We start from the raw sequence: 14,138 nt of genomic DNA on the forward strand, positions 1-14,138 counted from the left end.
CTCGAATGCATTAGAGAGTGGGGCTTCAACCTATTCACTGAGGTTTGGCTGGAGAGAAGCTTCCTGAGGGCTCAACCTTGGTTCATAGATTTTGTATGTAGCTAACACAATGCTTTTCAAATAATAGGTTCTCCATAATTGCATATTTGAGCAGGGGACCCAAGAAAAAGTATGGAATGCATAGGTAGTTCTGAATCAATGATACGTCAATAATGCCTTGCCCCCTCCCCTGCCCCAAAGGAATCTATTTGGTAAATCAAAACTACTAATTCAGAAAAAAAAAAAACGGTCTGCTAGGAGGCACAGGGCCTAGTTTGCCTTGTCAGCAAATATCTCTGGAATAGTTTGCTATTGTGGTTTCTTCATCTTATACTTATTCCCCTACTGTTATGTGTTGAAAAATGCTTAGCAACTACCTTAGGAGAAGGAAGACCAGAAGCTTGAAGTCCATGCACAACGCTCACAGAGTTTAAGAACATTTGTTAATAATTGATCAAATATAATTAGGCATTTGCCACCACTAATCTGTAACTAATGATTACAACTGATGTGTGTTTAGAGAGTCACGTTTACACAACTTCTTGGTGTGGGAGAGAGAAGAATCAAGAGGGGTGACCTGCAGAACTGCACTTTGTGCCACCCATCCCGTGATTCCTGTATGGGCTCTGGGGGGATCCAGCACTGAGATGGAATGGCTGCTGAGGCTTATAACTGGGGTTATAACTTAACTAAGAGGGAGAAATACTTCTTCGTCTGGGGGACGCATCTGCTTCTTAGGAAGCAGGTTCTTCCAAGCAATTCTCAGCTGGTGGATAATAGCTTACTAAAGGTCACGATCCATAACAGTAGTAGCTATTGTTTATAGAGTGCTTACTGTGTGCTCTGTACTATACTAAGTATTTTACATGATGATCTCATTTAATCCTCATCACTACTCTGAGATGGGAACTTATATTTCCACTTTGCTGAGGCTTAGAGAGGTTATGTTCATCCAAGATTAAGCAACTAGCACAGGGTCTGGATCCAGAGCTTTGTTCATAACCATTATGCTAAATGCTACTTATCCAGGGCCATTGCCTGCAGGGAACTGTAGCAGACCAGAACTTCTGGAAAGTTTACATCGTATCCACTCACCAAGATACCTCACTCTGGAAACACAGAGGAAATTGGGATTATCTGTACTGCTGTCCCCCATAACGGATTCTTCTAAAGTCTGGTCATAAACCAAGACCCCCTCAGGGGGAGCCTCTAAAATCTATGTGTGTGGGTTTCTTCCTTCTCCAATATCTGGGTTTTAGGGCAAAAGAAAGGGGCACCTCCATATTTCTGCTACAATTATTCCTCCCCCACCTCCCTGAGGTCATTAAAGTATGTAGAAATGTCTGCTCTCAAGATGATCCAAAACTATGTTGCTACTCTATGTTTAGCCAGTCTCTTTCCTTGGGCCCACTTCTGCCAGTCTGGACACTTCATGCTGCCACAAAGATCATCACCTCTCAGCCCCTGATTGCTCTTCTGCAGCAGTGTTCTTTAGTTATAGTCGCAGTGGGACTGAAGGTAGTTAGGAGTAAAGGATTAGCCACCTCAAACCTGACAAGACACTTAATTCCCAAAGCATCTCTTATTTGACACTTGTGACACATTTCCTCATAGAAACATTGTTATAGAGGCAGTTATATATTCCTTTGGTACTATGTGATTATGTATTTAGCCCATAGACTAGCGGCAAGCCTGAAGCTGACCCACCATTTACAATATTGCTTCTTTGTAAAATTATGTACTGAATTCTCCCTTGGTCCCTAACACATTTTGAAAACAGAATATTTTGTTAATTTGAGATTATGTTTTAAGATTTATATTTCATTTTTTATTGTCTAAGGTTTGCAAACTTTCTTCTTCACATCTTCGTTTCTTAAAGGTTCTTTTAATTCCTAAAAGAAGTTTCAAAACTTCATACTCAATTGCCTTTAGGGCCACTTATGAGTAACGGAAGAAGAGTAGCTTCACTACATTTTAGTAACCCTCACTTGACTTCAAAAGATGGAGATTTGCCAATTGTGAGTATATTAAAAAGAATGTGCCATTGGATCCAAAGCATTTCCAAAGGGGAATTTCTAAAACTCCTTTGTGTGGATAGCCCTGCTTTAAGAGGTGGATGGATTATTATGGTGATGACTATTTTGAAGGGTGACAATATTTCTTTGTATGTATAATTTCTGGTCTATTTCTTAAAAAAAATTCTGTCAAGTTTCCTTGTATTCTCACTTCCTTTAAGTTATTGAATTACAGGTCACTCCTAATTCAAATGACCTGTAATTTAATGACGAAATTCAAAGCCTATATTTTTTCATGACCGATCTGATAGTTTTGAGCCTTCTGTGATCACTGAGCTTGAATCAGACAGGCATGATAAAACTTAAATGATAACGTCAGCATTTATATTAATAAGTAAATAATAAAATCTGACACCTCTATAGTGTTTTATAACTTTCAAAGTTATTTTGTACATATTATTTCTGAGGGTAAACATAAAGTTGTCTATAATCACGAGGAAGTATTTCCAATTACAAATCAGTAACTTCTAGAAGAACCCAGAAGAGTAGGCATGGTTTTAGGCAGAAATGACTCACCAGGAAATGACTCCAAAGGTAAACGGGGATTCAGGAAGTGTCCAGTGCAAACCATGACAGCATCAAAGATAGCTCTGTCCAGCTCCCCCTCTGTCTCTGTGACAACATCCCACTGACCAGTTTCGGAGAAGTCAGGACGCTTTGTTACGCTGCACACTGTGGTCTGAAAGCAAAAGACAAACACTCGCTTTCCATCAGTCATCTTGGGACCTCATACAATGACCGTACGGTAACCATGTCTGTTATTTCAAGTGGGCCAAGTCAGTCCCAAGATAAGAGGTCTGTTAACATTGGCTTATCTTTTCCCTAGAGAAGTTAAATAACTTGTGCCAAGTCTCAAAAGTGGTCATATAGATTAGGACCCAAAACATCTGAATGCCTTCACTGCAAGGAAGAAACATTCAGTTTTTATTCCTGGTGAGAAGGAGATGAATTAAAACACCGAATGTTGAAAAAATTTAGGAAAATGAGTTTTGACCCATTCTAATATCTGTGGTTCAGACTTCTAGTCATTTCTTCCTAATGGGTTTCATGAACTAAATCCATTTTTCCTTTCCTCTCAAAAACATTCTAAATTTTATTCTGAATGAGAGTCTGGATTTAGAGGAAGAACCAGCAAATTCAGTATTTTAGTGACTTATTTGAGTAAAACATGACCAGCAGGATTATTATCTGCCTTATTCATATAGAGAGAAAGTCAAGAAGAAGTTTACTTAAGTATCCCATTTCCATCAGATTGGTGAATGGGCCAGCCCCTACTCATTAACCTTCCATAACCCAAGGTATCTTACTCTAAACCGAATGTATTTCAGAAGGTCAAAGTGCTCAGCAAACTCTTGGAGGTAGTCCCAAAATTTTTCTTGCTTCATGAAATTGGGATAATCTTCTTGGAAGGGGAAGTCGCTGTAACATGACATTTCTTTGCAGACGTTTGTCACTAATGACTTGTAGACCCTGGTCATCCCATCTTCAGAAGTTTCCTGTGGTGAAAGCACAGTTAGCTTGATGGGGTGGTGGGGGGATAGGAGGAAGAGAACAGAGACCATCAGCAGTTAGCGTTCCACTTGTAATTCCAAAGAGTTCCTGGAAAAGTTAGCATTGGGTCCCCATGCTATAGTTATCAGAAATCATTGGTGGGGTTGGAATTGTTAAATACGATATCTTTCTCAATCTATAAAGACGCTAACAACATTTAATAGGGCTCTCCAAGAATGACACTGCCCTTAAAATATTCCATGAACACAGGCCCACGGTCTATCTTGCTTATCTTCTTCTTCCCTTGCCATGATTATTCCGTCCACTCATGCTCTGCACCTCTTCCTCTTGCCTTTGTTTAAGGAACTCCTCACTAATTTTTCTATTTATTGTCTATGGATATTTTCAACCGCTCTCTTTTTATTGGCTCCTTCCCATCCACACTTAAAATACTGAAGACTCAAATTTTCAAAACAAAACAAAACTCCCTTTCAACCTGTATCCCCTTCCAGCCTTGTCTCTCTCTGTCTTATCTCAGTCGTCATGAAAGAATCATCACATACTGGCAGCCTGTGTTTTCTCCTGGACTCCTCAACTTGTTGTCTTGTCTCGATCTCTGTCACTCAAAAACAAAACAACAAAACAAAAAGATCTATATTAAAGGCACCGCTGAACTTCTCGTGGCCGAAGTTTTCTTCTTCAAGTCTCTTCCTTCACCATCATGTTCTCTAAGAAGCCTTCCATGACCCAACAGATCTTCACAAGGTAGCTATTGTGCCCTGCCCCAGCACACTGTACTTTGAGCACAGAACCAATCACACTGCATTGTAGTGATCTGTTTACTGTTTCTGTTCCCCACCAGACAGTAAGGAGGGCTGGGTCCTTGTCCATCTTGTTTCCCATAGGTCCTGGTAGAGGGACAACACGAGTACTTGTTGAATGGATGAAAATGAATACTACAATTGCATTTTTGAAAAAAAAAGTATTTGTATGACAGGAAAAAATTACATCAAAATTTTGTTAGTGCTGCTGACTCATGAGAATTGATATTATATTTAATTTGTATTTTTCTTTTGTTTAACTCAGTACTGTTTTCTAAAATTAATCTGTATCACTTTACAATAGGAGAAGGAAACCAAACGAACCATGGGGTCAAACAGCAGACCTAATACTTTCTTCCACATTGACATTTGGTGGCTTGAAGAGGCCCATAGTACACCAGAAAAAAATTATTTTTCCCCAGTATGCTATAATCCTAGGGTTGTGATCATTTACATGTATTTGCTTATTCTGTTTTCTTCACCATCCATCAAAGACTGGCAAATGCTGCCTACTCCAAGAAGGCTTCCCTCATTCATACCAGTTTGAAGCACCCTCCCCAACCTTGAGCTCCCACTAAAGGCTGCTCTTCTCTCCCCAGCCAAAGCATTTAGTACTTGGGCCTCCCATCTTCTGACACCTTATACCCTACCACTGGGGCAGGTCCCTTTATTCCCTCTGAAGGCCCTGCTATTCCCAGTAACCAGGACCAATTTTGGCCAGAGGCAGGGGGTATTTAGTCATTTCCAGCCCCACTTCCTGATGCTCAAGTCACCTAATAGCTGGCCTAGCCTTGAGCATACCCCACTAGGCTGCATATTACACTCCTAAGAAGGGTGGATTAGTGCCTGTGTTCTTTTTCTTCTGATAATGTGAAAAATACCCCCTAGACCTTTCAAGGTCTGGATTCTTGCCTCACCCTTGCCAATTCTCTTCCCAAAGACCTGAACAATGCCTGGGGGCTGGGGCTCCACTCCCTGATGCCAACTTCTGTCCTTCCTAAAGTGTCATCTGCTCCATATTCACCAATGCCATTCAGCTACCCAATGTGACACGCTGCTACTTTGTCTTACAATGTCCCTGCTCCAGAAATCATTGTAACTTCCAATACTATGTTTGTGTATTAGACTTAACTCTTTCTTCCTCTCTCCTCCAACTGTCTCTTGTCCCTACCCTGCCAGTTGTCCAAGTTCATCCTATCAGACTGCATCCTGCCTGGGGTCAGCACAACACCATAACAAACTTGTGCTGCTGCAGTGAGCTGCTCCCGTAATGATCACCAAGGTAGGCTAAAGCGACCATGCCTCGGCAGGGACAAAGCAAACGGCCAGATTATGATTGGTGGAAGTGGGAGGGTATGAACTACGCACGGTAAACTTCCACAGTCCCCCGATGTCATTACTTCTTTCAAAGCAGGTAGGCTCCAGGTCTTCATCCAAGCAGCATTTGATGGAGGACAGGCCACTCACACCAGCTCCAATCACTGCAACTCGCTTGGCCATGGTGTGTTCTGTATGAGATAGGTTGAGCAGAGCATCTTTATATGACAAAGCTAGAAGGGAACCCTTGTCATAGAAGTCAACTTTTACAGTGATCCTTTCATCTTTGAGCTGAGGCAGAATCACATTTTGTTTAAAGATGAGGACTCTGAAATCATACTGGTTTGGTTTGAATCCTCGCTTCATTTATTTACAGTATGACCTTAGGCTAGTTGTTTATCCTCTCTGTGCCTCAGTTTTCTCATCAGCACAATGGGAGTGGAAATAATAATACCAATTTAAAATATCTGTTATGAAATTAAATGACTGAGATATGTTGGAAGGGTGATAGAAGTGTGTCTGCTACATAGTAAGTGCTCAATTAAATTTTGCTCTTATTATTAGCTAGTGTAGCCAGGACCTTGATCCCCTTAAGACTTTAGATCCTCTCAGTATTAAAAGGACTCTTTGCTAACACCTAGTCCCTCTGAAATGCTAGGAATTGCAACAAGCAAAAATGTTAGTTTTTATTCAAAGCGTCTAAAGTTCTAAAGAATAGCTAGTCATGGACCATGTCCTGCCAGCAAAAAAGATATTACATGCATTTAGGGGAGGTTCTTAACTTTGCACAGAGAAAGGTTGACTCACCATAATACAGAACTGTGGTCATATGGTCATATGGAAATGGGGATGCCATGTTGTCAGGAAAGATTGGAGGAAGTGTGAATGTGTCATGGAGATTTATAACCAGTTTTTCTTGATTTTATGTTTTGGGCTTCTGCAAACATCAACATAGCTTTTGCTTTGATCAGATGGGCTAACCACCGAGTTGATTTCAGCAAATCAGGTTTATGTCACACGGAAGACTTTGAAGTGTCAGGTGTCCTCACTCTCAAGTGCTGCCTTTCCCTCAACCCTCGTGGCCAGTCTGAGAAACACACAAAGAGTAGTTGAGACCTCAAAGTATTTGCTTTATAAAATATACTTAACTGATTTGACTTTGCCTATGAAGACATGGTACTTTTTGAGGAGAGATCTTGCTGTATAACTCTTATGTGACTTTTGTAGTGTCATGACACTTACCATAGTGGTGTTTGCCTTGAGGAACCTAGGGAGAACATATTTATTGAGCCCTGAATACCAGTAAATGGGAAAACATAAAGCATCATCACTGAACACGACTTAAGGCCACTCTGCTAATAAGAGGTTGAGTCTGGAGAGACTTTGGGTATCTGAGTATGAGCCTGGATGTGCACATCTCATTGGTCTGAGAGCCTGAAGTGTCCTGTGATTCCTGCTACTAAGCCTCTTCCCTCACCTGAGCTCAGGTTTGCTGCCACACCTTCTGGTTGGGCTTGGGGGATTTTGTCCTTTTGGTTTTGTAGTTTGCCTCCTAGCCAGATCAGAACCCCCAGGCACAAAACCAAAGTGAAGTTACTGACTTTACAGAGGGCAGAAAACTGCTGAGCCCTTGGACCCTTCGGACTCACCTGGTTCCAGAGGAGGATCTAGGCAGGGACTTGCAACAAGGATCAGAGGGATTTCTCAGAGCTGCCTGTTTCCAAATCTTACCTGCCACCCTACCCTTTGTAAGGTTGAGACCTTCACGCCTGGCTTCATTATTTATAGCAAAATTTACACTTTTCCCCCTGAGACCTTTTGTTTATTTAGAAGTCTCTTTTGATTTGGAAGAGTTGGGCAGGCTGCAATAAGAATGGACTTGGGAGGCAGCAGAACTGGGTTTGAACTCTGTCTCTGCCACTGACGAGGCATGTGACCCCAAACAACCCACTTACACACCTTAAGATTTACTGTTTGCAAATAAGAAAAATAGCCATATTGAAGGATTGTTTGGGTCTTAAACAGTGATAATAATTACACAGAACTGCCTAGCACCAAATATTTACTCAGCATTCATTTCCCACCTCCCTAACTGACTCCCTCCTTTCCTCTCTTCCCGGAAAAGACAGCTCATGCAGATAAAATTTATCAACAAGTTTGGAAACATATAGGCAAACATACCTATGACTTCCTTTGGATTGAGTAAAAGGTTTAGGTGGCTTTTAATCAGAAATAAATGGCCTCCACCAATAAGAACACTTAAACTTCCAGGGCACTAGGTAGAGGTCTGGAATTGGCAGATCCCTCTGTGCTGTGTTTTTGCAATAATAATATGAAAGAAATAGTTGTTAATTGATCTGGTTAAAATGCAAAATGTGCTGCAGTGAATAGACTGGCAGCAAATTAATTCACTCAACAGATGCACCCTGTGTACCTCTAAGGGCAGGTACTGAGCCAAGCGTGGGGACCCCCAAGATGATTAAGAGCCAGTGACTTAAATAATAGTAATAAATATAGACCCAGTGACTGTCCACAGGAAGATGCCACTATATGGAGAGAGGCTGACACACATGATATCATGTGGTACGTCCTGTAATAGCAGTGTGCTCTGGGTACAAATGCTTGCAGACACTCTTGGGCTGCTTAGCTATGCCTGGAGATCTAGTTAGAGACACATAGTAGGCTGTATTTTTCCTGGGCAAAAACACCTTGTCCTTTACAGACTGACTTAGAGACTGTTTAAGTGCCAAATAATTGGTGTCCAAAGTAGATGTGAATTGAAAGGCAGGAGAGAAGACTGCAGGCTTGAAGGGGCGGGAGGACATAAGGTGTGTTAAGCTCTTTGTAAACTGTAAAGTGGGCTATAAACATAAGGTCCATTGTAGGTCAAAAGGTTGCTGACATTTAGTTCCTTAATCGAAAGAAGCTCTAAACTACTGAACTGGACTTTTTTTTTTTTTTTTTTGCATCACGTGGGCCTCTCACTGTTGTGGCCTCTCCTGTTGCGGAGCACAGGCTCCAGACGCACAGGCTCAGCGGCCATGGCTCACGGGCCCAGCCGCTCCGCGGCATGTGGGATCCTCCTGACCGGGGCACGAACCCGTGTCCCCCGCATCGGCAGGCGGACTCTCAACCACTGTGCCACCAGGGAAGCCCTGAACTGGACTTTTGAACAACATGAAAACCCCATCCCATACCTGACAGACCAGAAAATGCAGGAATCATTTTTGAGACATGGAGAGACTTGGATGATTAGCAAATTATGTAGCTGATTATGATTTATATTAGTTTGGACTTGGATCTATTTATATTTCTTATTATCACTCTACCAGTGCTCTTCCTTTGCTACGGTATTTCCTAACATAACACTTGTGGAGTATTTTGTGTTTCCCAATGCCTCACAATTCCATCTCATCCAAAAGATGAAATCAGAAGTGAGCCTGGAATCACAGACAGTCCCATGATTCTGTTATTCTCACCCACACCTTCCTTCAGGGTGGTTTTCCCCTACAACATAACTTTGTTTCCTTAGCACGTTCCTTTGCTTCCTGGTTTTCTCTAATTCTGCTGCTTTAACCCTAATCAAGAGGCTCTCGAAGGAGAAGATCACATTCATTTTTAAGGAGTGTACTCACCAAGGAAAGTATTCATCCTCTGTGAAAGCAGCTTCTGGAAACATTTCCCCATAAAAAAAAAAAATCCAGGACACTTACCTTGTTGGCATAGAGCAGATATTTTGACAAATTATTTCTCACAGCCCAAAGCCAAAGATAGTGTTTGTCTTAAAAAAAAAAATTCCAAACACAAACTCCTTGTTCTAAAAGAAAAATAAAAAATAAACTAATGCTGACTTTAATCAAAGTACTCTCGGTTTAAAACAGAAACCATCCGTTTTTCCTGTCATGCTAGTGACAGCAGAAAGTATACTCACCGAGGAAAAAAAAGTTGTGTAGGGCACCAGCTTGATACTTCCGTGTTCTCGAAGGAGGGCTAAATGACGAGTTAGAATAAAGCCGTCAGATTCGAAGGCCACAAACGACTTCTGCCCCTTTCCCCACCCTCCTAAACGTCACAGTTCCGACGGAGCCCTAAACTTAAAGGGGAGCACGTGGTAAGCGACTGCTCTTCTCATTGTAGCCTTTAGAGGGCGCCAAGTCACTCCAAACCACGATCCCCAGTGAAACAGACGTTCTACGTACTAAATTCTGACTCTTGAATTAGTCCCTTGAACCATCATAGGAACTGTCCATAGGAGAAAGTCAATTAGGTGACTATCACGTCATCAAGTTCTCCCAAGTCTAGAGTTCCCTAACCCCAGAAGTGTGATTTCAAAATTCAGAACTTATAAGGAATTTAAGCTGTTTCATCCTTTTGGAAAGGGTTAGCAGAGGGAGCTGGTAAAACCTGTTTGAAAACCTGTTTGAAAAAGCGTAAAATTGGTTTTAGGTATTAGCCTAGGGCTAATATCTCAGAAGAGGAATTATTACAGAAGTAAGCACTGGGAATAATAATAATAGGCCACATCTTTTTTTTTTTTTTCTTCTCCATTGAGTGCTTGGAAACAAGCATAAAATACCATCTTAAGCTCATTAAACAGTTTCCAGACCAGGGGATCAAATGCAGATGCCCACAGGGGTCATGAAGGTAACCCAAATGAGGGAAGAGGGCCGAGATAAGATCTGACTGGAAAGCACATCCCCCACCTATTAGGTTCAGCTAAATGGTGTAATTTGAGAGCATAAGCCCCAAATTGCAAGGTTTTAGGTTCCTTTCAATAGAAACTGCAAATTCAGATTTTTATATAAAATCTTCTATTGGCAACAAATTAATTTTTCTTTTGAAAAATATTAAGCCCACAGAAAAGTTGAAAGAACAATTTTATTAATGCACACTAATGTATCCTTCACCCATTTCAGCACATATTTCACAAGAGTAAGGGCATTCTCCCTTTCTATACTAAGAAAGTCAGTATAAATTCAATAACATCATCCAACATACAGTCCAAATTTCTCCAATTGTCCCCAAAATGTTCTTATCTAGTGGTGTACTGGAGCTGGCTTGCAGAGTGAGAATATGCATCTCTTCCAAGTTCAGTGATAGCTTGGCATTACACACAGTAATGCTCTACACAATAGCTTGACATTGTTCATGGTGGGGGTATTTACATCATGGAAACAGGCAAACACTACAAATCTGTGATCTCCCCACACCCCCAGCCATTTTTTTTTTTTTTTTTGTGGTACGCGGGCCTCTCACTGTTGTGGCCTCTCCCATTGCAGAGCACAGGCTCCGGACGCGCAGGCTCAGCGGCCATGGCTCACGGGCCCAGCCGCTCTGCAGCATGTGGGATCTTCCCGGACTGGGGCACGAACCCGTGTCCCCTGCATCGGCAGGCGGACTCTCAACCACTGTGCCACCAGGGAAGCCCTCCCCACCCATTTTTAAAACATTTATCTGTATACCAGTCATTTTAGGTTCAATGGCTTTATTGAGGTATAATTGATATACAAAAAATCTGCATATATTTAATGTATATAATCTAATGAGCTAGGACATATTCATACATCTGTGAAACCATCACCCCTCAAGGTAATAGACACATTCATTACCTCCAAAAGTTTCCTCATGCCCCTTTGTTTTTGGTAAGAATACTTGACATGAGATATACCCTCTTAATAAATTTTTAAAATGCACAAGATATTGTTAACTACTGGTACTACGTTGAACCGCAGATCTCTAGAATTTATTCATCTTGAATAACTGAAACTTTATATCCATTGAACAAGGACTCTCCCTTTCCCTCTCCCCCCAGTCTCTGGCAACCACCATTCTACTGTCTGCTTCTATGAGTTTAACAATTTTGAATACCTCATATAAATAGAATAATACAGATTTGTATTTTTGTGACTGTCTTATTTCACTTACAGTAATGTCTCTAGGTTCATCAATGTTGTCACCCATGGCAGGATTTCCTTTTTTTTTTAAGGCTGAATGATATTTCATTGTATGTATATAACACATTTTCTTTATTCATTCATCATGGACATTTAGGTTGTTTCCATATCTTGGCTATTGTCAATAATGCTGTGATGAACCTGGTAGTGCAAATATCTTCTTGAGATCCTGATTCAATTCTTTTGTACAAATACCCAGAATTAGGATTGCTGGATGATATGGTAGTTCTAGTTTTAATTGAAAAAAAAATTTTATTTGCAGTATAGTTGATTTACAATGTTGTGTTAGTTTCAGGTGTACAGCAAAGTGAATCAGTTATATATATACATATATCCACTCTTTTTTTTAAAAGTTTCTTTTCCATATAGGCCATTACAGAGTATTGAGTAGAGTTCTCTGTGCTATATACAGCAGGTTCTTATTATATATATAGTAGTGTGTATATGTCAGTCCCAATCTCCCAATTTATCACTCCCCCCCATCCCCTGGTAACCATAGGTTTATTTTCTACATCCGTGACTCTACTTCTGTTTTGTAAGTAAGTTCATTTGTACCCTTTTTTTAGATTCCACATATAAGCGATATCATATTAGTTTTAATTTTTTGAGGAACCTCCATACTATTTTCTACAGCAGCTGTACTATTTTACATTCCCACCAACAGAGTAGAAGGGTTCTAATTTCTTCATATCCTCTCTAATATCTTTTATTTTGCTTTTGATAATAGCCATCTTAATAGGTGTGAGGTGATAATCTCATTGTGGTCTTGATTCACATTTCCTTCATAATTAGTGAAACTGAGTACTTTTTAGTATACCTGTTGGCCATTTGTATGTCTTCTTTAGAGAAATGTCCATTCAAGTTCTTTGTGCATTTTTAAATTGGGTTATTTGTTTTTTGCTATTGAGTTGTAGGAGTCCCTTTTGTATTTTGGTTGTTAACCCCTAATCAGATGTATGGTTTGCAAACATTTTCCCTTTCTGTAGGTTGCCTTTTCATTCTGTTGTTTCCTTTGCTGTGCAGAAGCCTTTTAGTTTGATGAAATCCCACTTGTCTATTTTTGTTTATGTTGCCTGTGCCTTTGGTGTCATATTCAAGAAATCATTGCTAAGAACAATGTCAAGGAACCTCCATACTGTTCTCCATAGTGGCTGTATCAATTTACATTCCCACCAACAGTGCAAGAGGGTTCCCTTTTCTCCACACCCTCTCCAGCATTTATTGTTTGTAGATTTTTTGATGATGACCATTCAGACTGGTGTGAGGTGATATCTCATTGTAGTTTTGATTTGCATTTCTCTAATGATAAGTGATGTTGAGCATCCTTTCATGTGTTTGTTGGCAATCTGTATATCTTCTTTGGAGAAATGTCTATTTAGGTCTTCTGCCCATTTTTGGATTGGGTTGTTTGTTTTTTTGATATTGAGCTGCATGAGCTGCTTAAAAAACTAAAAATAGAACTACCATACGACCCAGCAATCCCACGACTGGGCATATACTCTGAGAAAACCATAATTCAAAAAGAGTCATGTACCACAATGTTCATTACAGCTCTATTTACAATAGCCAGGACATGGAAGCAACCTAAGTGTCCCTCGACAGATGAATGGATAAACAAGATGTGGCACATATATACAATGGAATATTACTCAGCCATAGAAAGAAATGAAATTGAGTTATTTGTAGTGAGGTGGATGAACCTAGAGTCTGTCATACAGAGAGAAGTAAGTCAGAAAGAGAAAAACAAATACCTTATGCTAACACAAATATATGGAATCTAAAAAAAAAAAAAGGTTCTGAAGAACCTAGGGGCAGGACAAGAATAAAGACACAGACATAGAGAATGGACTTGAGGACACAGGGAGGGGGAAGGGTAAGGTGGGACGAAGTGAGAGAGTGGCATGGACATATATACACTACCAAATGTAAAATAGATAGCTAGTAGGAAGCAGCCGCATAGCACAGGGAGATCAGCTTGGTGCTTTGTGACCACCTAGAAGGGTGGGATAGGGAGGGTGGGAGGGAGGGAGGTGTAATAGGGAAGAGATATGGGGACATATGTATAGGTACAGGTGATTCACTTTGTTATAAAGCAGAAACTAACACACCATTGTAAAGCAATTATACTCTAATAAAGATGTTAAAAAAATTAAGCTGATTTTAAGGAACCGATTTCAAGTTGCATTCTCCTAACAGGGCATTTTAAACATTATTTTCTTCCCTAATTTAACAAGTTTAGCATTAAAAGCAGGTGAAAAAAAAAAAAAGAACAATGTCAAAAAGCTTCTCCAATATGTTATTTCTTGGGAGTTTTATAGTTGCAGTTCTTAAATTTAAGACTTTAATATATTTTGAGTTGATTTTTTGGCATGGTATAAGAAAAGGGTCCAGTTTTATTACTTTGCATGTGGATATCTGATTTTCCCAACACCATTTGTTGA

At 40.3% G+C, this 14,138-nt stretch overlaps 1 protein-coding gene across 1 annotated transcript in view; it reads right to left on the reverse strand.

Annotated features, from left to right (window-relative positions):
* Positions 1 to 9,668, reverse strand: part of FMO4 (flavin containing dimethylaniline monoxygenase 4) — a 34,040-nt gene extending 24,372 nt beyond the window's left edge. Inside the window, 4 exon segments of the mRNA XM_019918376.2 lie at positions 2,631 to 2,793; positions 3,422 to 3,610; positions 5,795 to 5,934; positions 9,379 to 9,668. Coding sequence (XP_019773935.2) covers positions 2,631 to 2,793; positions 3,422 to 3,610; positions 5,795 to 5,934; positions 9,379 to 9,430 — 544 coding nt within the window. The 5' untranslated portion in view covers positions 9,431 to 9,668.
* Between the last annotated feature and the right edge of the window lie 4,470 nt (positions 9,669 to 14,138).

The sequence above is a fragment of the Tursiops truncatus genome, chromosome 1 (assembly GCF_011762595.2).
Source record: "Tursiops truncatus isolate mTurTru1 chromosome 1, mTurTru1.mat.Y, whole genome shotgun sequence".
Lineage (NCBI taxonomy): Eukaryota > Metazoa > Chordata > Mammalia > Artiodactyla > Delphinidae > Tursiops > Tursiops truncatus.